At 44.3% G+C, this 25,632-nt stretch overlaps 1 protein-coding gene across 1 annotated transcript in view; it reads right to left on the reverse strand.

Moving 5' to 3' along the window:
* Positions 1–25,632, reverse strand: part of DMTN (dematin actin binding protein) — a 239,331-nt gene that overhangs the window by 47,122 nt on the left and 166,577 nt on the right. Inside the window, exon 6 of the mRNA XM_069213984.1 lies at positions 21,965–22,009. Within this exon, the coding sequence (XP_069070085.1) occupies positions 21,965–22,009 (45 nt within the window). The remainder of the gene's footprint in view (positions 1–21,964; positions 22,010–25,632) is intronic.

Consider the following 25,632-nt stretch of genomic DNA (forward strand, 5'->3'; position numbering starts at 1 on the left):
AAGCAACTGTTGACTTCATACAAGTAGAGACGGCGGATATGCGAGTCTCTGATCCTGATAGAGTATATGAAGTGACTCTGCGATTGGAAGGGGACATTGACCGTATTATAAACGCCATTTTTTGGGACCATGTGGTAAAATCATATCATGTTCTGCTGGCCGAACAAGATTGGCCACCTGACTTTGTTCGCGGCTGTCCAGTTGGGGAGGAGGTTATAACACCTCCTTCTCACCACTTGTTCCGAGAGAACTAGCGGAGTCCTATAGTAAATCATGGGCTCTAGCACAGGCTCCCGCCTTGTATAGAAATAACGTGGGGTGGGACAGACAATCACCTTATCATGTAATTCCAATAAAGGGCGAACCTCAGCCACAACCGCAGTATCCTATCAAATTTGAAGCAAGGGCATCGGTTAGGAAAATTCTTACACAATTGGAGTACCAGGGTGTAATTGAGCCCTGTGTCTCGCCGATGAATAATCCCTTGTTTCCGGTTGCTAAACCGGACCATTCATATAGGATAGTGGTGGATTACCGACATTTGAATAGTCATACACGCACATATGCAATACAGAATTCACACAGCGCAGCGCTTATGAATAATATCGTGCGTAAAAAATACAAGACAACATTAGATATCTCGAATGGATTTTTCTGCCAGAATATAGCGCCCGAGAGTCAGGACTATACCTGTTTTAGTGCGTTTGGCTCTCCGAAAAAATTTTGTCGTTTGCCTCAGGGGTATAAGAATAGCCCAGGACTGTTTTCGGCTCGTGTAACTGAAATGCTGCATGAGTTCGACCCTGAAGCATTATCATATGTTGATGACATATATCTGACAGATGATGAGATTCTGCAACATCTAAGGCGTGTATCACGCATTGTTGTGGGGTTTGCTGATATTGGCTATAAATTGAATTTTAAGAAATCAAAGATTGCCTTCCTCAGCGTCATTTTCCTGGGATATGAGTTGTCGAGTGAGGGCAAGAGTTTAGCGCCAAATTTTTTGGAGAAATGTGCTTTATTGCAGCCTCCTAATACGGTTCGGAAGCTCCAGTCATTGTTGGGGTTTCTGAATTTTGGCAGAACTTACATTCCTGATTATGCGACGCGTATAAAACCCTTATACGAGTTGATTCGCCTGAATTTTTCGAGTAGATTTTGGACGATTGAACATACACACATACTACGAGAATTACAAAGTGATCTCTTAGCAGTTAAACACTTACACACACGGGACAATAAGACACATTTAGTCATCAGGGTGATACCTCGGGCTGTTGGGTTTACTTATGTCACCTTTAATGAGGGGGAGACAGTCCCGATTGCATACAAGTCTCACTTGTATTCTGCTGCAGAACAACGTTTTGCACAGACTGAGAAAATTCTCATTGCAGTTCAGATGGCTGTTATTAAAGAAAGACCGCTGACCCAGGGTCAACGCATTGTTGTTGTTTCCCCAATTCCGGCCTTAGAGGCAGTTACAAAAGCGAGTGTTCCAAATTCGAAAGCTTTACACCCGCAATGGATACAATGGGCTGCGTCTTTGACAGCCACTGATGTAGATTATGTATTTGACCCTAAACTGCAGACTCAAGAATTTCTTCAATATGAAATGGAATACCCTGTTCCTGCTGGTACGTTGCCTATTGACCAATATCAAGTGGTCATGTATACCGATGGCTCTGCGCAACCAGCGGTTGGGACTAAACAACAGTATTCTGCTGCATGTGCGGTGGTGAGCGGCACTATGGAGGGGGAAGTGTTCTGCCCCCGACATACTTATACTAAAATCTTGGGAGATTGCACGGCACAGCTGGCTGAGCTCAAAGCTCTATTGTTAGCGTTGGAGCACGCGGATCCGGCACTTTTAACCTTGCTGGTCTGTGACTCCTACTACTGTGTGCAGTCTTTCAACAAATATTTACACTATTGGAAGATGAATGGGTTCAGAGATTCTAAAGGCAACACCATTAAACATAAAATGTTGTGGGGTAAGGTTGCGGATCTGAAGGAAACGCTTCCTAATGTCCATGTTGTACATACACTTGGACACCAGCGCGTTGGACTACACGTTGCTGGGAATACTTTGGCTGATGAAGCTGTGAAATCGGCAGTGGCTGTCGCCACCGTGGCCGCAGTGACTCGTTCGAGTTCCAAACCAGACACAGAAATTTCGGCTGCCATAAAGGCTACGGCTGCTGGCACGCCCTTTCCTAAAGGATTTCCTTCAAAATATAGTTACTGCTTGAATGGTGCACTAAATGCTACTGTTACAATTCCAAGCATTGGTGTACGTGAAATTCCCAATAAAATTGAGAGACCTCGATTGATTTCTGCAGCACATGAGGGGTGGCTTCTGCACATGCTGGGGTGGCTGCCACGATTTCACTTTTACAGGCTCGTTACTGATGGCCTGGTCTCTATAAAGAGACGAAACAATATGTCCTTTGTTGTGACGTTTGTCAACAAATTAAAGCATCGTCGGCTAGACGCCCGCAGCAGACGCCCCTTCTGATTTCAAATAGACCATTACAGTGTGTGTACTTGGATCATTGTGGTCCGCTGACACCAGATAGTGCATACAAATATATATTGGTTGCTGTAGATTCGTGCTCCAGATTTGTATGGGTATGGCCACAACGCTCGGCTGACGCTCGAACTGTTATTAAAGATTTGCGCATCTTTGTCGATATATTTGCAGTTGCGGCTTTTCATTCGGACCAGGGCCCTGCTTTTGCCTCTAAGGCATTCAGGGACACCATGGCTTCGTTGGGGGTCCAACTCCAATTCTCGTCTCCATTTCATCCCGAGGGAAATTCTGTCGTGGAGCGTTTAAATCGTGATTTAAAGCAGTCCTTAACGGCCAGAGTTATAGGTACGGGTCGTGGTTGGCTAGCCCACCTATATGGAGTACAGAGAGCACTTAATAACTTGCCTAGAAGGTCACTGGGGGGTCGTACTTCATATGAGTGCCTGTTTGGAATACGAATGTATGTTCCTGATCTAGATGGTCCTGGTGTGGAGGCGGCAGATACGCCCTTTGACATAAATGATCGTGTCACTGTTTTGCAGGATTTACAACAATTCCGTGAAGATAACTCTTCTGCCAGTGCTGCCTCCTCAGGAATTAAGGATGAGCCAGTGACACCTACTGGTTGGATACCCAGGATTGGGGATCTAGTGCGTGAAAAGGTCGCAGTTAAAAAAGAATTTGGTCCTTCTTATCGAGAACCTGTCCCTGTGTTGGGGGTGAGCGGCACGAGAACTGTGATTTTACCGCCGCTGCGAGGGGCCAAAGGAAATCGATTTGTTTCCATTGATAATGTCAAGTTACAACATGTGGCCGATTCTGCACAGCAGACCAAGAGGGACACCCAGTAGTTCCGGAATCCCTCTCACTACTGGGGAAGAAGTCCCGCTGCAGGTGATTTTCACCGACCCTGTTTCCTCTCCGAGCTTGGGGAGGGTGGATGATGATCTTGCGATTGTTCCACCGACGGCGATTAATATGGAATCTTTTTATCAAATTGCTGTACGTTCTACTGACGTTTCTGAACATGTGGTTTATAGCGTGCCACGGTGAGAGCCTCCATCTGCTTCTTTGTTCAGAGTTGCACCTTTTGCTAGAACTGCTTCTGGCTGCTTCAACGACGCTGATAATGATGTGTCCGGCTCCTCGTCCTCGATGTCTTCTGTCCACGGTCCACGACGGCTGCTGGGCTGGCTTAAACGCACATATTTTGTTTTTCCTTGGAACTATTTTTGGCTATTTTGGGCCGTGATGACTATTTTATTATGGTTGGGATTTGTGGTTACTTTTTTTCTGATAATACATGGTCATTTTCTTCCTGATCGATCTGACATTGAGCACGTGGAGACTGTGTTAAAACCGCATTTTTCGTCTCATATGGTTCGAAGAGACTTGTCCACTGTAAACATTTCTGCAATACCGGTTCCGGATGGAATTGTGTGGGATAAAGTAATGTTTGATATATATGGTCCCACTGAATTGATTCAAATACCGTATGTCCTCAAATTATCAATGAATGATATTGTTATACCTGGCATTGTTTCTGATGATTGGGATGTGAAGACAGTAGATTCTATGCTAACGGATTTGCAATATTATACTGTCTATGACGATGAAGATGCTTACCAATTTAGAGATAATCATGGTGACATGTTTTGCTACAACTATTATGGACACCATTTTATTCATAAAGCTAGTAGCCCTAAGGCCATGTTTAATTATGTGCAATGGGAACATTGCTCGACTCCTCCACAAGGGAGTTCGAAAACGTATTATGATAAATTTGCATATTTTTCTGGGCATGAGCAACGGAATGCTAAGTCCTACTATTTTAAAGTTGCGCCGTATTCTAATAAGCAAATGTTATTGACTGATACTAAATTACTGTATTCAAATTTGTTTGTATCTAAACTTTCGGTCGAGGGGTATGAATACTGGTTTAAAACTGTTGACTTGAAAAGTGTTTGGGGTTCGAAAAATTGGCAAATGCAAGGCAGGGACACGTTATTTAGAGCATGTATTATCCCTGTGCAGATGATTTTCGTCAATGACACAGTACAACAGACTAGCTGTTTGGGCTTAGCGACAATTAGGGAGTTGACTTTGCCTAGTATACCTGTCCCTTCTAAATTAACAAATTGGCAGCGCTATGTGAATGCTACTTTTAGTGACTTTACACATTGGGTCCAGAATGGTACGCTTAACACTTCATCGTTACATCCAGGCGGGTGGTTATTATGGCCTGTAGACACTAATGTGTGTCATCAACGTTTTGTCACCTCTTCGGGGGGGTTCAGGACTAGTAGGGCAGACCCTCGTTACGTATCACCAGAACATGCTGATATTATAACTACATACAGTGTGGGGAAGCTTTGTCAGCAATGGTTGAAGTCATCCACGCTGGATGCAGTTAAGTCACATCTCACGTTACTGTCTAATGATACTGATTTACAAGATTTTTTGTCAGGTCCCAAAGTACTGCGGAAGAAAAGATTCTTATACGAGGTTTATAATGAGATTTGGAAGCTTTCACAACAAGAGGCTGCAGCCCGGTTGAGGCAGATTGATCAGGAAAATCTGATGCAGACTTTGTCTGTTGTTGATAATGGCATGCATACCCTTTCTGACCGTGTTTACACGATTGACAGCATTGTTTCCTCTGCCATTGACATTATTAAATCGGACATGTCTTCTTTATATCATGGGCAGAGTCAGACGCGGTCCATCATGCAGCTGGGTTGGACTCTTCAGACCTTGAAGGCGGGTCGCGTTCCATGGCAGCACGTTCGTGCCAGAGAGATCTTTATCTCTTTTAATTTGACTCGTCAACAACAACTGATGGCTAAAAAGGAAGCGGCATATGTTATGTTAAATATTGAGAAATTAGAGAAACTGCCTTTCACGGTAGCTGAGATTCCGTCAGCTGAATGGTTAATTCATGGGGTTATTAATTTGCCTATCTCTACTTTGCAATTTACTTCGTGTTTGAAGCACATTCCGGTGGGTAGATATGAACTATTGGGAGACAGTTACATACACGAGGTGTGGGACCTTCCCTTTCAGTACAGATGTGTTAATGGTTTGAAGGAGGTTTTTCTTAGCGGCAGCGAATGCGAAGCTTCTGTCAGCCATTCAATGGTTTGTAAACAGCTGTCCTTGCACGGGGCGTGTAACGCTTCGATTGCTAACTTAGCTTGTTATCTGAAGGGAGTTCCAGTCCCGGTTATTAAAAACACTTTCCAGGTGCTTTCTAACGGCAGTTACATTGTTCTTAACAGCGAACGCTGCTGTGGCATGCGTGCCAGAATAGTTTACATCGTCGTTGTCAACAAGGCCGTTACGTGCTGCGGGAATGTGTTGTTTCCCCCCACTCAATTTAGGGAGGTAGCGGACATCTGGCCTCATATTGCTACTTCCAAGGTTGATTTCGCCAAGTTGAGTCGGCTAAAAGCCTTATTGTTTCAAAAGCATGTGGCCCTTACATCTGCTAGCGAGACCTAAGCACTTCAGGTGGCAAGGTCATCGGCGGAGATACAGTCCCTTTTGAATACTAACTTTCCAAATCACTTCGGTGAACTTGTGGGACGTATATTTAATGCATCCAGCACTGCTGGTATTGCACATTTTTTCAAAGTCGTTGGTGTTGGTTTTGCTCATACCTTCTCTTCCATATTCAGTTTGATACCTTCGGTTATACATTCTATTTTCTGAAGCATTTTTGGGGGTTTCCCGATTACTTTGGCTTTATTGGCTGGAGTCTTGCTGTTGTTGCTATTTTTTTGCAATGGCTGTCCCGTCACGACGAGATCCTGTATTGCTGCTCCAGTCAGCGCAGCTGTGTCGTGAATGCATGATGCAGCATTTTGGAGCGACACTCCTGGGACATTTGGAGTGTGACTGGTCTCTGTCATTCAGACCGGTTTTGGATTGTGTGCAACCCGTGTTTCGATGCCTTTGGTGCTCGTTTGAACATGCACTGGCTCTCTGTCTCTCATTGCAGGGCCCTCCAATGGTCGATACTGATCTGTTGATGTTCCCGATTAGGGCTCATTCCCAGACTTGTGCACTACGGATGCGCTTGCTTCGTGAGGCAGTTTATGAGATTCCCTTCCTGGAGGAAGATGGTATTGTCTCTTTCATAGGCCCTGCACGGGGTGCCGCCCTGAATGGTTTTGGGGCTTTGGATCACACCTGCTCCATGGTACTTTGTGGCGTGGAACTTCCGATATTGACATATATCGAAGTGGAGGAACTCCTGCGTTCTATTGCTTCTATCTGACGATTGGATTTTTACGAAATTGACACTATATTGAATTTGGCTTTATGATCACATGTTACCTAAATTTATGACTTTGTTGTCTTCTCACCTTGTCGAAATAATTGTTTTAGGTATTGTTTATATTTAGGGCATCCTTTTATATTATTGGAACCACTTGCTACCGACAAGGGGAGGGTGTAGTGTGGTTAGTTTTACGTATTCATTGCGCTTTAGCTTCAGGCTTTAGGCCTTTGTGCACTTTGCCCTGAATATATTTTATTCATTTGCTGACAGCTTAGAGCCTCTGTGCACTTTGCTCTACATGCCTTTTATTAGGCTTCGTACTGTTATTTTTCAAATAGCCAGTTCTACGGTGTTGTTTTTTATTCATATCACACTGTTTTGCCTACTTCAGCACTGGAGTTCTCCATAACATATTTACTCTGTGCTTCAGTCAAGGATACAGTCTGGTACATTGCCGATAGACGTGGTAGGAGTTTAGACTTGCCATTCCTGCGTAGGGACATTTTGTGATCACGATGACATGTTAGTTATAAAATCACTTCCTTGTCCCAATACACGCAAGAGGGAGATTCCGACCAGGGAACCACAACTAGACGCTGACTGCCTCGTTGCAGATGCTGAACCAAGATCACAGGTCTTTGCTCAGGTATGAGGGCTGATGTCTCCACAGTGATTCTAATAGGCAAGCTAGAAGCTTAACATGCTGTGCTCTGAATAGAACAAGCAGAGGGAGAGTAGAAACTGTTTGACAATATGATAGCTTTGTTCTTATGTTTTACTCTCCTGGTGACTATTACAATCCTACTGTGTTGTATCGTTCTGGTTTTTGCGGCTCACGCCTTAATATCTAAAATACAGTCGTTTTATTAAAAATATTATATAAAACTTATACTGTCTTTGTCATTTGTATATGAGATCATATTGGAAATAAGAGAGTTGGTTTGGATCTGAGTAACCACGACTTCCCTGAGAAGATCTAAAGATGTCATGCGCTTGGCTGCCGAATCATTCCTTCCACATGGGAGAAATGAGGCACTGCTAGTTAGCCGGAGCAAAAACCGGATTTAGGGTGACAGAGTTCTTTACACGTGGGTCAGACTTAGTCCCCCACACCGTTATAGATCCTGCTACCTAGAAATCCAGTAGTCTCATTTAGAATAATGAGAGCCCACGCGACAGTAACCTTTGGTTTCTTTCAGTGAATTTCTATTTTTTTTTTTAACGTTAAGTAATTTTAATTACTTTACATTAATCCAACCAACGCCGAGCATTGGCTTTGGCCATGTGTGGCAGAGGTTGGCTGCAGGGCCTGGCCTGTGGAGCCTCCCCCCATAACCACCCAACCCCACGCCACTCATGAAGTGCTTCTTTGCTTGGTGAAGACATGATCATATTCCTGTACATTAAGAGCGTGCCTTCAAATCTGCAGGAAATGCACTTGGGGTGTCCTTTTAGTAAGCTGTCCATCATCCTGGGAAAATGGGGGGAAGATGTTGCATACCACTAATGTGCATGGGGTGGGGCCAAAAGGGTGGGGATTCTAGGCAATTTTTCAGTGTTGTAGTTTTTAAAAGGGAGAACACGATCTCTGATCTCAGCAGCAGACGACAAGAAAGAAGACACTCGTCACATTCACTACATGAGATATTGCACTCGAAAAAAGCAAGGATCCAAACACCTCCATCATGGTTAACAGATAACAACAAATTAGGATGATTAGTACTTTATAGAAGTCGAGCTTCATCTTGGGCACCTGCTTTGTTTATATCTTTAAGTGCTTTCCATTGAGGTTTAATTTCTGTGGAATAAGTATCATGCCAGAATGAATCTTGCCCTGCGTATTTATCCAAGAAGAGGACATTGTTTTGTGCAGAATGTCTACCCAACTGGAGTACGTTCTACTGGCTAATTAGTAAATGGTACCTCATTGGGTAAATGTATAGTACATCTCCTACACTACTGCTGCTTAAAGGACGCCGAGGTACTGTTTCCAGTGAACTTGTGTATCTGTAACTTTGCCAATTTGGTTGTTCTTCGAGTGTCTTCATCAGATAATATTTTAAGGTGGAACTGCAGAGAAAACACACTTGGATGATTTGAACTTTACAGAAGTAATTGCTTCTTTGTTTGGTTCAGATGTGATCATATTCCTCTGCATCAAGACCGTGACTCCAACAACAGTGAGGAATGTGCTCAAGGAGCCTTTTAGTGAGCTGCCCATCATCCTGGGAAAAGGGTGGGAAGACGTTACATACCACTAATGTATTTGGGGTGGGGCAAATGAATAGGGGTTCTAGGCCATTTTTCATGCTTGTTGTTTTTAAAAGGGAGAACACAATCTCTGGTCACAGCAGCAGATGACATGAAGGAACCCACTTCTCTCAGTCACTACATGAGATACTGTGCTCGAAAAAAGCAAGGATGCAAACACCTCTATCAGTGTTTTCAGATAACTTTTCAAGATGGAAATGTAGAGAAAAACACTTCATTGCCATACGCATGTGCAATAAATTACTACTTCTCAGAAGTGAATGTTCAGCTTAGGCACCTGCTTTGTTTATATCTGTAAGTGCTTCCCTTTGAGGTTTCATTTCTGTGAAATGGGCATTGTGCCAGAATGAATCCTGCCCTGCGAATTTATCTAAGATACATATACAGGGCAGGAATCATTAATTTTTTTAATAAATGTTGTAGACTGTGAAGGGAGCCTCAAGGTCCCCGTGGTCCCAGCCAGCTCTCTGCCTCCAGTGGGAGCCAGCATTGCTCCTGCACACAGGGAACTGCTAGAAATGCAGCTCCCTGCATGCGGGAGCAAAACTTTCATAACTTTCCCTGCCTGCATGTCTGCGGACTGGGAAAGAGATGAAAATTCTGCTTCCAGTAAGCGAGAGCATTTTGACAGCTCCTGCTTGCTGGAAGAGGAGTGTTTGCTTTTGCTTGGTGGGAGCTGTCACAGCTCCAGCCACGCAAAAGCAAACAGCTATCTCCAAGGGTGGGCACCTTGGGAAATAGCAGGAGCCGGCCCTGAGGTAAGGGGTGATCCCCAGGGACATATATTGCTCCAAAAGGGGGACTGCGTGGACCCCTTCTTTGTTATGCATGATCCAGTCCCAGGAAGTGGTGGTCCTGGGGCCATATACGGTGCGGCCCCCCTCCCTTCTGTAAAAGTTTAAAAGGCCCCTTGAAGATGGTGGATTCCGGGGCATGGGGCATTTATGCGGGCCTCCCACAACAATTTTCTATTTGCCCTGGGGAGGTGGTCATCTCCGGGGCTTCATACAGCACCAGGAGGGGGGGGGGATTCCATGGTGCCCCCACCTTTAGGATAAAAAACCCAGGGAGGTGGTGGTCCCCAGGGCCTGGAGGGTGGGGTTGACAAGGTACCTCCATGTATTTATTTTATATGTAGCCCTGGGGAGGTGGTGGTCTCCAGGGCTTTAAAAAGCCCATGGAGGGAAGTCCAGTGCACCTACCCCTTTTTCTTTTCAAATATACATGTATGCCCCCGGGACCTGGCCCACCTGGGGGCTTCATTAAAAACAAGCCCAGGGGACTGTGCTTGTTTTTTTTTTTAATTCATAGTGCAATTCACAAATGTTTGTGAATTTTGCTGTGATTTTAAAAAAATACTTTTTTGCCCTGGCAGGGTCCCAGGGGGACCCCAGGGCCAAGGCTAGGGTGTTAGGGTATTCGTACCCTGCCCCCTTTTCTTTTAGGTTGCATTTTTTTGTGGGGGACTCGGCTGAAGCCGAACCCCAAAATGGCTGCCAAATGCCAAATGGCTTCCTGGTTGAAGTGTTGGCAGCCAAACAGATCTCTGCATGAGATCTGGAGTATTTGCAAAGTCATATTCAAATTTGGATTTTCTTTAATTTCTCTAAAACTACTGATTAGATTTACACCAAATAACAAAAAGGGCGCTTTCTGGACCAAGACCTACCTTTCCCCTAAATTTGGTCTAACGCCACCCAGCGGTTTGGGCTATTGTCGTGTCTAAAATCTCTATGGGAATTACCATGGGAAACACACTTTTTTTTTAGCCCCAACCCCTTTTTCTCAGCCCCCACTTGACTGATCACCCTGAAACTTTCCATGCACAGCAAGACCCTAGAGGACACTCTTTTGGGGGAAATTTCATCGAGCTTCGTCAAATGGTGCCAAAGATATAGGCAAATAAAAAGCACTTTTCCTATGGAAACTAGGTCCTAACTATAACTACCAGCTAACGACCACCAGTAGGTAATACACACACAAACAATAACACACACACACACACATATATCATAATTCTTATCACTGACAGGACTTTTTAATTATGCAATTACAATATTTAAAATGATGTCACATCTCATTTATATAATGGACTTTATGGGATATGTGTTAGCAGTATTTGAAGATACTGTGACAGTTTTAAAAACCAGGAGCCTAATTTAGAGTTTGGAGGATGCCGCCCACTTTATTACAAGCTCCATAGGATATAATCAGGGCTCGAGGTTTTATGGTACTTTTTTTATTCATTTTCATCTGTATTTATCTATATTTATTTTTTTATCATCTTATTAGTATTTATCAATATTTATTTTGTGGTTTGCAAATAAGTGGAGTCAAAAATGGCACATTTCCACATTTATTTAACTGTTAGACATGCACTCATACTTTGATGCCTGGTGCGTTGTAGCAAATTCAGCAGCCAAATATAGAAAAACATTTCATCCACAGGTAAATATTAGCAATTTACTACAAGTATATTTTATCATATGCCTGTTTGTAAAGATACATTCATCTGTTTTTTAACTCCCCATGCTGTCTATATGTTCATTATGTTGTCTTGGAATTCATAACAAACCGCATGGAAAGTCACTCATGAGAAGTATAATTTCCAGTATTTTTCAGCTTTTAAAAATAAAAACAGACCGGAAACACGTTGTTTTCTGCCTGTATTTATCCGTAAAAGTCCATAAAAATGGAATACTGGGAGCCTTAGATATAGCACACTTACAATAATGCAGACTGGATATCCATCATGTTTGTGACAGAGTTCCCTGTCCACTAAACTCTCAATCAGGCCCTAAGGCAGCACCTCTGTGCATATGACAACACAATTTAGTGCCCACGGCTAGTTTTCCTAAAAAATAAACAAGGGATTTTAGTCACTGGTTTTGGTTGGGCCCACCCCTAAAACTATTCAACCTGTTATCAAATTCACGCATAATTTTAATTAATCAAATACACAGAAATACCTTCAAAAAAGGTTGAGGGACCACATAATTGTGGAGAGTTTTGCTGCTGTTAACACCAAAGGCATTCAGCAGGGTAAGGGTAGAGCTTCTGCAGGAATGCTGACCTTAATTTCCACCAAAGTAATTAAAAAGATTCTCGAGGTGGTCTATGTTTCTAGTGGAATGCAAATCTCAGTAGTAGAGTTGGGGTAAGGAACATAGAAAATAGGAAATTCATACTGATGAGTATATACATCCATAAGGAGGAGCACTGTAGGGGAACTAAACGGACTTGAAAGGATCGTGACCAATCTTTTCAGAAGGAGGTGAGGAAATTCCTGGATGCTGTGGGGATTATGGCAGGAGATTTGTTTTATAGTCGCATTTTGTTGGTTTTAATAGAAACAATTACATTCATTGGAGATTTTGATATATGTTTGCATCCTAGGCAAATGGTTCAAGAAAGTACAAGATGGTCATGTGATTCCCCTTGCTGCATTCTCGGTGGGCATTAATAAGAAAGATGGCAAAGCGTTGGGTCAATGACTGTTAAATAATGGGTTGTTATGGCTAACTGGGCTCTTTGAGAGTGATCCACTGGCAGCCCAAACATTTTGTTAAGGTAACTGAATGCCCAATTGATTACATTTTTGCTCTAGGCTGGTAGTACAAACTCTACTTAGACATTAAAAGATTGTCTTACAAGGGTGTGATTGCTGGACAAATACAGCCACTCTATGCTTTGAAAAACCTGAGATGGTTGTTAAAGCTCAGCCCCTGGGTATAAGCTTTCCCCAGAGACTCACAACAGGCCTTGGCAGCATATCAAGTTTAAGAATGCATAGCTGTTTTTAAGGGGGTGAAGGAAGACAGCATTATGTGATTCAGTATGATTTTCGAACATGTGTTGGCTTGCATTTGTGTAAATCTGAATAAACGTGTAGTGCGACCAGCAAGGGCAGATAAGGAGGGCTGTTGGTGAGATGCAGCCTGTAAGAAAGCAAAAAGTCAAGTGAGGAGGATAGCTTCAAGAGTCAAACTAGGATTAAGTACAGTCTCTATAAAGGAAATCAATTGTTTAAAATTTCAGTACAGGCATCGTCTTAGAGAATTTTTTGTAAATTTTTTTCACAAACCCTGGAATTATATATCGGTAATTCAGTGAGGAGACCAGGCAGCTTTTGGCAGAGTCAACCAGGCATGTAATCCATACCAGGAATCTCTCACCTGTGTGACTGAAGAGGACGTCTGGGTCTCATATTTGGGGGATTCATATGGTTCCCTGCCAATGCTCCCCAATATACAGGCGAGCCCCTTGAAGAGTTCTGATCCTAGTTGGTTCTCAGTAAAAGAGAGAAGAGCGGTAATTGGCCATACAAAGCTAACTTAAACTGTAGGTCCAGTTAATATTCCAGCTGTTTTAATCAAGACTAATAGTAAGTGGTGGGCCAGGGTCTATTGCTGCTTGTTTAGCTATATGAGCATAACAGGACTCTACCTCCCTACCTGGAGGGGCTATGTTGTGGAATCCATACAAAAAAAGGTGATTGGTACGCAACCCTTACATTACAGATTGATTATCCTTTTGGATATCTCAGAGAAAGTGTTTTCCAAGACCTTAATGACACATTTGGATAAATGGGTACAAGAAAATAAACATCCCCATTGAGCAGGGTAGGTTACGTGATGGCCATTCTACTATAGAATACTATTTTGCCCTTTGAGCTATTATTTGGAAATGATTGGCAATCAATCAGAAACTGTGTTGCTGTTTTATTGATTTCCATACGGATTTTGATACAGTGGATAGGGGCCTGCTGTGGGAAAAACTCTGCAGCTGAAAGATACCCTCCAACTTACTTAGTATGATTCAGACTTTACGCACCACACTGAGAACTGGGCACAAGCGGAACCTGACAAGCCAGTGAGACTATATATAAAGATTCCTTATCTGAACAGACTGGGACAGTGATGTGTTCTGGCTCTTTCCTTTTTAGTGTATTTCTGGCAGATTTACTGGCAATTTTAAAATTATCAAAATCCCTTTCTCGAGGGGCATGGTTGGATGGCAGGTAAGATGGCCTCAGCCTAGCGGGGCTACCCTATCTCCCACTATCCGTTCAATTATCTGAGCATCAATACTGAACAGCAGTCCTAGGAGACCGGCAGACCCCCGGAAGACGGGAGAACAGCCGAGCGCAGCCAGAGAGAGGTCGGAACCAGGGGAGGGTGGTGAGGCCTAGCACGGCTGCTGACGAATGGAGGATTGTGGTGGTGGATGAAACCGGAGGTATACGGATAGCCGTGGCTCCGCGCTGCATAGCGGCTGTCGAAGACAGCCAGTTCGGACGACGGAGACCCAGTCGGAGCAGCAAGACCAGCTTGGGTGACCTGGTGGTGGGGCCCCCAAATTACTTCGCTGGAGGACCCGGGCGCAATGAGCGAGGGAGATAAGCCTTGGGCAGCCGTGGAAGAGCAGCCGGGGAGACTCTCCGTCCGCAGCTGGCTCAGACGAGTGGATCACTCTGTGGGCCTCAGTGGGAGGCGGTGACAAGCACTGGCTGCCCCACGCAGGGCCTATACGAAGTTTTGAGGCCAACGACTGGGGCCTGACAGCCCAAAGGGCCATAGGGACCCCTAGGCCAGAGTCGGGAGCAGAGGGGCTCAGGCCCTGGCAGGAGAGAAGCGGCAGCGGAGGGGCGAGGTTAACACTTGAGGCCCAGTGGCAGAGACCTGAGGAGCTTGTCCTATGCCAGGGGTTAGAACCCAGCCCTATTGCATGATTGGAAGCATCGTGGGGGGTGAAGACAGACCCGGGGCTCTCCCCCCCCTTTACTGGGACATAGCAGTGCACAGTGAACGGAGAAGACTGAGGCCACGCTGCCGCTGAGATGGGGCACAATAAAACAGTGAGTACGCCGGCACAACAACAAAAAACTCAACAAATATGCCAAGCAGAGCGCCCAAGAGGGCGAAGCAGGAGCAGTCGGTGGGGCCCCCAATCCTGGGAGTGCGGCTCAGACAGCAGCTATCTTACAGGCAATCAATTATTTGAAAGTAACTATGGAGGGCAAAATGGGGGAACTCAAGGTTGATCTGGCCCTCTTCAGGCAAGACCTTTGCAACACCACGCACAGAGTCACAGATGTGGAGGGACAACTCTCCAAAACAGAAGACACAGTCAAGACACATTAAGAAGAACGTCTAACGAAGCTGCAAGGTTTAGTAAATCAACTAGAGGCTAGGGCAGAAGACGCAGAGGGCAGGTCCAGACGAAATAATCTCTGAGTGGTGAGACTTCCTGAGGGGATGAAAGGTACCACCCCTACTAAATTCAAGTAGGACTGGCTGCAGAGTTGGGTCCCCAAAGATGAGGTCTCGCAATGTTTTATTGTGGAACACGCTCACAGGGCATTGACAGCTCAACCCCTGGTGGGGGCCCCGCCGTGGCCGGCCATAGTACAGCTACTTAATTATGCAGACAGAGATGTCATCCTCAGGGCAGCGAGACGAGCGGAGCCCCTGACTTATCAATCTGCTACAGTAATGACCTTCCCAGTAATATATCTTAAAGGTGCAACAGCAACTCCGGTCGTTCCTGGAAGCCAAGTTTAAACTGAGAGCGATGGGGCTCACATTTATGCTCTTATTCCTGGCCCACCTAAAGGTGACCTATCATGGGAAATCCCTATTTTACAACACCCCAGAGACAGCTTAGAACTGGATTGAGGAATGGACACTTATGACATTAAACCCCCAGTCCGGTCTGCAGAATGAAGGTGTTAAGATGGCAGGACAAGACTGGCACAAGGCGCTGCGACAGAGGGTTTGGAGGAGGGCACGCCGGACCCTCTCCCTGGAACCTGGGGCCGTGCGAGAAACAAAAGACATGGCCACCTCGACGATGAGTCACAGGACTTTGGCGGGTGATGTGGAGTCGAGGCAGGGGTCGCTGTCGCCTGCAAGACAGACAGACTGATATATAATGAATGGTCACATATGTTCAGGAGGTATGTACAACGGAGGGTGGGGGGTTGAGCGGTGATCGATGAGTAAATGCTTAACTCTTTCCTAGGGAGGTGATTAACCACGTTGGGGTGGGGGGTTGGTGCAGGGAATGCAACAAGTCACATTTTAGCCCAGTTGGCTAGGAGCCTAAACACAACACGAAAGGTACTTCTAGTTTGAAAAGTATGGGGTGGGAGTTGGGAAGGTGGGGTGGGAGAGAGAAGGGGGGTTTTGTTAAATTCTTGTAGGTTATTGAGATCATGGCAGCGCGTCAATGTAATACATCACAAGGAACAGTGAACACAGGGATCAGGTGCACTCTTTTATGACAGCTATTACCAGGAAGAGAGGTAGAGACCTGCCACCTCAGGAGTGGGAACGCTCAAACTATTGTCCTGGAACGTAAATGGGATTTTAGACAAAATCAAATGTGGGACAGTTCTCAGAGCCGCACTGAAAACAGAGGCGGACATTGTACTTCTTCAAGAGACACATTTACTGGAAATAACTGGCCCTTCCTAATTCACAGGGGATACTCACAGACTTATGCTGGATTTCACAAGGGATCCGGGGGGGTGGCTAAATTAATCAGAAAACGCACTCCACTGGTCGTCACGCACACATGGACAGATGACCTGGGACGATACGTAGCTGTCACGGGACTCTCCAGGGCAGGTCCATACCAATCTAGGCTCCTCCCCCACTGACAATGGGGTTCTTGGCTCAGCTGGCTCAGCTGGGTGGAATACTTAGGGAATTACCAGCGGCCCTGTGAATAATAGGGGGCAACATAAATGGGGTGTGCAATACACGGCTGGACCGATCCTCAGTTGGGGCGAGAGGAGGTGGGTCAACACCGCTAGCAACGTTCATACAGAATCTGAATTTAGCAGACACATGGAGAGTAAACCACCTGAATGAGAGAGGATATACCGGATCTGGGTACTAGAGGGGAGAATTCTGGATTTGGAGGGCCTCCTTGTATCAAAGGGATGGGAGGACCTCCTGCAAGATCTAATATGCACGCAGACTCTACTGCGGCAGGAACTAATACAAGAGGCACGGGCAGCCTGGAGGCCACCCGTAGCAGAATCTACAGATGGGGAGACAAGGCCAGTAAAACCCTGCATTAGTTATGCACTCCCAGGACGGGGCTGGCTACCATCCCATATTTACAGTTGGGGGGTGGGTTAAAGGTGATGGGGACATGGGCCAATGCCTCAAGCATTTGCCAATAATTATCAGGGTCTGTATCAGGCAGAGCCGAAGAGTCCATGTCCAGAATTCCTTCTGTTTATACAAGATCTGCCAGTCCCGAGCCTCTCAGCAGAAGATAGAGCCTCCTTAGAGACGGATGTTTTGGTCGAAGAATTGAGAACAGCGTTAAGACAACTAAACCCCGGGATGATGCTTGGGCCAAATGGTTTCCCACCAGAATATTGGTGTCTGGGGTGGCAGCATGCAGGTCAGCCTATGCTGGAAATGTTCCAGGAGGCCTTGGAAAAGGGCACGTTGTCTCCAAACCTTAGGACGGCGGATATTATAGTACTACCCAAACCGGGCACTGCTGGTCATCGCTGTGAGGACATTCTACCTATTTTGTTACTAAAAACGGAGGTCAAGGTATGGGCGAAGGTGCTGGCCAGTCACCTGGGGAAAGTTATTGGCCATCTGGTTCACCCAGACCAGGCCGGGTTTATGCCAACGCGGGCTACAAGCCACAATTTGAGGCGTGTGCATAATGCTATTGTTCTGAGTGCGTCGGTGGATGAGCATAGGGCCTTAATATCTATTGATTTCCAGAAGGTCTTCGATTCAGTTGACTGGGCGTACATGTTCGCCCTTCCGGAGAGGATGGGTTGCAGACCCTGATTCATTAGCTATGTACAACTCTTCTATAATGACCTCAGAGCCAGAGTGTGCATGTGGGGACAGGTCCCGGAATGGCCGTTAGCTGCTTGGGTGCGGGAGGACCCATTTTATAGGGGGTACCAGTGGGAGGACACGGTGAGCGACAGGATATTGCTATATGACAATGACAGGCTTCTTTATTTAGGAGATCCCGAGAGGTCTGGAACAAGGGCACTGCAAATCCTGGAGAACTTTGGTGAATACTCAGGTCTCGGTATTAACAGGTGAAAATCAGTGATTTACTTGATAAATTTGTGCCCGCCAGATATGTCTTGGGCAGCGGCCTTGTCCATTCAACCCGATGGATTAAAATATCTAGGGGTATAAGTTACAGGAAGCGCACAATGCTCCTCTGAGAGGAATTTGGCTCCCCAATTGGAGAGGCTATCCAAGGATGTAGCATTCCGTGGTGCTCTCCCGCTGTCTCTACCGGGGTGTTGAGCCATATTTAAAATGGTGGCACTACCGCGTCTTTTGTACCACCTACAAAATCACCCGTTTTCCGTTGCTAAGTCCTTCTTCCAGAGGATGAACGTCCAGCTGCACACGCTGTTATGGGGAAGCGAGGTTCCGCACATCTCTTTGGATAAATGTTGTAGACTAGTGATTGATGGAGGTATGGCTACACCAGATATTAGATTATACTACTGGGCGGCACACCTTTATATCATCAACAATTGGTGCTTTGAGGGGTTCACTGACCCAGCATACACTCTCGAGGGGACGATTGTAGGACTGCAAGGGTTCTCGCACATGCTTTATGGGGGAGCTTCCAGGGCAGAACTGCAGCCAGCGACCAAGGTTTTGCTTGCAACATGGGAAGAGGCAAAAAAAGGCTACAGGATGGAAAAACAGACTGACCCTAGAAACACCACTATGGCAGGGGACTTACCTCCTGATGGTTGCGTCACTACGGGGGGAGGGGTTTGATACCTGGGACCTTGTGGGGGTCTCGCATTTGAAGGACATACTTAAAAACAGAATACTGAAATCCTTACAGGACTTACAAACAGAATTCGCACTTCACCGCACACAGTTCTTTAGATGCCTACAACTTCGCCATGCATTGACACCCATGCTGCAGACAATCGCTGAGCTATCAGAGTTTTCACCTCTGGAGGCCAAGCTACTGTTGACAAACATGACAGAACATAGGCTATCACTGACATATAAATTGCTTCTCCGATATGTACCAGATCCTATGAAGAAGGTGCGTAGGGCCTGGGAGGCAGACTTGGGAGCCCTGGATGAAGATGACTGGAGGGAGGCATTGGAGGCATCCAAGGAGACAGCCATAGCTTCCCAGTTCAGACACATTCAGCTAAAACTGCTCCACCGCACTTATTACACCAGAGCACAACTCCATTGTATGGGCTATTTTACCAGAAGCATCTGTTTGCCCTGTGGCAACACGCCAGGGAACCTGACGCATACGTTCTAGTACTGCCCTGTCCTGTCCAGTTTCTGGGAGGGAGTTTTGGGAAGGCTGGAGGAGGTTTTGGGCAGGGGTATTCCAAGGGACCCCGCATTGATCCTATTACACATCTCCCAGAGGCTAGAGGGCACAAGATACCAAAGAACTCTAATGTGGTTGGGCCTGGTGCTTGCCAAAAGAGACATTGCAAAGGCCTGGAAGGATGAACAGGCACCTTCCTGTGAAGTATGGATTCCTGCATGGGGCTGGAAAGGCCCATATATGGCGCGGGGCTGCCCCAAGAAGTATAAAAAAAATTAATGGATAGACAGAGGTGTGGGGGATTCTCCTGGAGCTGATTCTAGATAGACCTTGGATGATTGATGTCTGTGGTAGGCTTACTGTGGATGATGTCTAAAATGAGGGGTGTTTCCTCCCTGGAGGGGGAATGGGAAAAGACTGTGCCCCTGAGGGTTCTGCATGTATTACTTTATGTTTTTAATATAAGAGATGCACTGACGTTGAATGCCTATGCTGCTATATGTACTGCTGCCTATTATGCCAGTGAAAGGCTGTGAAGCCATGATGTACTTGAAGTAAAAAAGATAATAAAAAGTTTTTTTTTAAATATATATCCCTTTCTTTTACCCTGGGAAAAGTACATGTACCATGTCTGTTGTATGCTGACAATTAGATCCTGTTAGATAATACACCTCTGTGGTTACAAAGGAAACTGGAGGCTATGGAGGCTTACAGTAAAAATCAACCTGTAGGATAAACAAAGAAAAAAGTTTTGGTGGGAAAAAGTCACCAACGTTTGATGGGTTTTCAATTTTTTACCTGTTGAATTGGTAGACTTTTACAAGTATTTGGGGCTGATTTTTTATAAACATTTAAAATAGGATGTACATATGGGAGCGTTAAATCTAGAGCCATGCTACAAGCAGGCTGCCTAGTCAAGTTTAATCAGTGGTATGAAGGCCTGTCACTTGGGCGCAGTCCTTGAGAGGTTACTGTGCCTTCCATCAGGAACTATGATACAGGGTTTGAGAAGGGAACGGAAAATTGTATCCTGGCGTTTGTTGGCCATCCCTCACACTTTGAGGTTTTTAATAACATATCTAAAGATGAAAAAGTGTCAATGAACTCCAAATTATGCTGGGAAGAGAGTTGTGTTAAAGAGAGACAGTGGGCCAGGGAGGTTAAGCTTAAAATAAGAGATTGTGAAACCATGCTCTCAGATGGGGCACAAGAGAACCATGGTCCAGTTTTCCAAGTTGAGGGTATCAGGCGAGAGTGGAAGCCATATACTAGATATGGCCTACCTGAGGGAGAAGACCTCAATAAATTGTACAATTAAGTCCTTAGGCCAGGATGACGTGTTTCCCTATTCAGTACAATTAATTATCAGACCCTAGGTTACGTAAAGAAATCTTAAGAATGAGACTGGGGGATGACCCATTTTTTCAACTCCTGAGTGCTATAGCATGGTACATAAGGAAAATGGTTGCTGCGTGTGCTCACTTTATGTAAAATGTTAATTGGATCATATTCTCCAGGACTGTATTTTTTATGAGACTACCTGGATCAAGTTTTTGAGATCTCTGTTTTTAAAATATGAAACATACTGTAGGGTGACAGCAATGTGAAATGCGTTTTATGGATGTTGCAGTATGAATTGCACGGTTTATGCTTTTTATTAAAACATGTTTTAAAGATTGATTAGGTTAAATTGGTTTTAAATTGTATGTTCTTAGTTTTTACGCTTTTTAAAAATTATATCTTTGTTTTTAGATGGTTTTATGCCTTTTACAAGTACTGTTGAAGAAAACCAAAGTAGAGTGCATTAGCTTTTTCAGGACAGCGAGATGGTTAGAATTGTTACCTCTGTTCATTCTTGGAAGATTTTGTGCAGATTCTTTGGGCGGGTTATAGTGCGGTCCGAAAAGTTATTTTCCCACGGGCATGATTTAACAAATGTACAAAAAACAAGCCAGATGAACTGCACCAAACTTAGCGTGAAGACAGAGCGTAATTAGAGTGCCCCTTTGTGGTTTTGAACAAAGAGGAAAGCCACTTTTAAAGATAAGTTGAAATGTGGATGCAGAGTGACCAGCACTTCTGTGTAGCGAAAGGTGAATACAATGTAAACATTTACACAGGGAAGGGTACTGTGTAGGCACCGTAGGGCATGAATATAGGCTATGTCATTTGTCTATTTAAAGTCCCAGAGGCCTAAAAACAACGCAGGCAGTGGGGTACGGAGGTTGAAAACAGGCACATAGAACCATTGCGCAGTTTAGAGTGCACAGAGATCCATCTTTTAATGTGAATTTATGCAAACTAAGTGGTAAAATCTAATCCCAAAAGTCTCACTATCTCCAAGAACATTTCTATGTTAAACAGGTTTAGAAACATAATCTGACAAGATCCACTCCCAACCCTTTTGCATCACTGCCACCTCTACACATCACCTGCCTGAGCAGCACCCGCTGGTAAAATGAACTGCTCAACAGGTAGATGTCTAAGATGTTTAACTAGTGTCCCTGAATGGATGTTAGAGCTGGAATACTTACTAGATATCATCAGGCACTTACCTCTGGGGATGGGGGTGGAGAAATGGACTTTGGTGAGAGGGATCGCTGGTGGGTACAAGAAAGAAAGAGATGTTTAGTGTAAGGGACACATTGTCAGAGGTGCATTACACATTGCTTATGTGCTATCCCACTGAACTGCTCGGTAAGGCATGCTCCCTGAGAATTGAAGATAGAATACCCAGGTAAAAAATACTGATTCCAAAATATTGAAAGCTAAGTATAGATTTTTATACCTTCCTCCACATTTATGATAACAAGTGGAACATCTGTAAGGTTTATTCACCAGAGGTTTTAGAGAGAAAACCACCAACCATCACTTCCCCAAAACCCCAGTTGTGTTCCAAGTGACACTGGTAAGATTCCATATAGGCATGCTGTCACCGCAAGAACAAGATTACACCATATATTTTCCCTCAGAAAATAGAAATGCAATGAAAGGCAAAAAACAAAGAAAACAAAACTTAGTTTGTCCTTTGATAATTACCCGTCGACACATTCTAGTACAATTAACATACAACTTTAATTCGTTACAAACTCTTGGCACCATTTGATCTTCTGAAAAATTATTTCCTTGTAATCTTACCTCCGTACAGTTCCATTGGCACAATTCAGTGGAACAGTTTTATCGGCAGAGTTCATTTGAGCTCCTCTAATATTATGGACTGGATTCGCTTTTACCAGTCCAGGCATGCTCCATACACCTCCAGAATTCACAGCAATACTCCTCCTCACTTCTTTTATGACAAAAGTGCCCATAAAGTTGGACACACTTTTTTTTTAATAAACATTGTTTCTTCACCAGCACCACATTGTCCACATCTCAAACAACCTGTTTAACAGAATTCTTCTAGTCAAACTATGGCCTATATCTTTCTTGGTATCTCTTCCTTCTACGCAACACCACCAGACTTCAATCATGCAGGATGTAACTTAAAGTTTGGTGTTCTTCCTCCTAAAATTGAAAACAGAGACTAAAACGTGATGCTATTAGGAGCTCACATGTGCCAACCAGATCTCACGCAACACATCCTTGAGAGAAACACAAAATTCCCTGACTCTTCACACAAACTTTCACCATCTTATTCATCCTCTCAGCAAGCCCATTGGCTTGAAGCGAATATAATGCAGTCCTCAAGGTTACAATGGTCAGATTTCCCCCAAATTCAGTAATTTCTTCGTAAACAAACTGAGTTCCATTGTTAGTGGCAATAGACTCTGGTACCCCTTCCCATTCAAATTAATCTTTTAGAAATTTAATAACAGTTCTCGTATTTACTGAATGAACACATTTTGTTACAACCCATTTCGAAGTGTCCACAAACAACATGTGTCTCTTACACTGAGGAAGTGTAAGCTAACTTGGTCCACGGTATAAGTGTAACCTCCACTGGACCTAGAGGTGATAGTCTTGTCAAGTTATTCTTATCACTCCGTTTTACATTCAGAATAATCTTTCACTTCACTTTAAGTTTGTTGATCCATCCCTGGCCACCAATATGACTCACGTAAACTTGCTTTGGTTAAGTTCCTTCCTAAATGTCCCTTGTGTGCTAAACTGATCAACTTCCCTATTAAATTTCTCAGGGAAACTACTCTCTCCCCTGAAAAGATGCCCTCCCAGTAGACACGACTCATCAGATACATTCCAGTAACCCTTGACATCAATAGGGGTAGTGTGAATAACTGGCCATCCACCACATCCTCACTCATAATCCTCAGTTCCTCATCATTGTCTCTCATATATCCCCATTCATTCTTATCAATAGCACTCTCTTTAACCTGCTCCACTAAATGTTCCTCTTTTTTCTCAACCATGGACTGTATCTCAGTGCAATGGGAATTCACAGCGTCATCCCCCAGAAAAAGGAAAAGACAGTCTGCAACATGATTACTCATGCTCGGCACATAGTCTACAGTGAAATTAAAATCAGACAACCCCTCAGACCATTGCTGTATCAGTGGAGAATGACAAAGCCTGTGTCAAATGGTGATGATCGGTCTTGAAAGGATGTATGGCCCCTGCAATTGCTAAAGCCTCCCTTTCAATCACTGAGTACCTTTTCTCATCTCCTTTCAATGATGAAAGGCTAATGCAATTATATTCTCCTCACCATCCAACATCTGTGAAAGCAAACTTACATCTGTGGATAATATAATTCTCTTACATATGTCAAAATGCCCAAGGATAGGCAAGGCACAAACTACTTTTGATCAATTCAGATGCATTGGCACAATCTTCTAAATAGACAAACTTTGCTTCCTTCTTCAATAATAAATTATGGTTTATGGTTATGGTATAAATTAGGATAAACAAGCAAAGTTCTGTATGAATTTGGAACAAAATTCAGCCAGTCCTAAGAAGGATTGCACCTGATCACGATATGTAGGTGTAAATGTCTCTGTAATACTTTTAGCCAACTCCAAATTGGGTTTAGAAATGCCTTCTCCAGAAATTGTATATCCTAAATACTCAACTGATGTCCCCCCGGTCTACGCTTTTCCTTTAAACCAGCATCTCACAATCTTCGTAACACCTGTCTCAAAAGTGCTTCATGCTCCTCCTCATCCTTTCCTGGGACCAAAATATAATCTTTTTTCTTAACCCTCAGGAAACATGCAGAAGCAAAGGCTAGCTCAAAGGATGCATGACACCCATTGGTTTGGATCCTATCCTTATCGCCAGTGTTATAGTAAAGATCCAATTACATTGGAAAATCTGTAAGGTTTATTCACCATTAGTTTCAGAGAGAAAACTACCCACATCACAGCAGGCAGTAGTAGCTTCAACTCACTTCCCCAGAGCATTCACCCCACTTGTGTTTCAAGTGAAATCAATAAGATTCCGCACAGGCATGATGTCACTGCAAGAACAAACTTACAGCAGTACTTTGAGAATATATATACCTTCAAGGTACAAACATGTGGAGTTAGAAATGGTAAATCTATACTTCCTCTATATGCAATTACCTTTTAATATTTTGTTCTTCAATATTTTATCCATGGTATTCTTGCATTGTGATATTCATAGTCTTGATATTAGTAGCACTGTCACGCAATATAGGTGGGGTAGTGGCAAGTGAGGTGAAGCAAATAAAAAGCTGCATTTAAAGGAGTAACCACAAGACCTAGTGATGTGAGTAACAAAAGATTTGCTCTTCTTAATGAACTCAGACGTGATTTCTACTGTGGCTGGTAGGTTGTGTAAGAAATTCCCCTCTTTCTTGCATGGTTACCCCCACTTTCTGCCTGATGTCAGTGTGCTTAGACTGTTTTCACTGGGATTCTGCTAATCAGGACCCCAGTGATTGTAGTCTCTCCTCCACATTTGGTTGTACTGGTCCTTCATACACCCCACAATTGGCATACTGGTGTACCCCTGTAAGTCCCTGGTAGATGGTGCTTAGGTACTCAGGACATTGGTACACCAGGGGTCCCCCATGGGCTGCAGCATGTATTATGCCACACAGGAGAGCCCATGCAAACTGTGTCTGCAGGCCTGCCATTTGCAGCCTGTGTGAAATGGTGCATGCACCATTTCACTGCTGGTCACTACACCAGGTCACTGTAAGTCACGCCTATGGTAGGGGAAGCCATTTTAGGTATGTACTGGCCATAGGTCACTACCTATGGTCCAGCTAAATAATGGTAACTCCGAGCCTATGAATGTT

The sequence above is a fragment of the Pleurodeles waltl genome, chromosome 11 (assembly GCF_031143425.1).
Source record: "Pleurodeles waltl isolate 20211129_DDA chromosome 11, aPleWal1.hap1.20221129, whole genome shotgun sequence".
Classification (NCBI taxonomy): Eukaryota; Metazoa; Chordata; class Amphibia; order Caudata; family Salamandridae; genus Pleurodeles; species Pleurodeles waltl.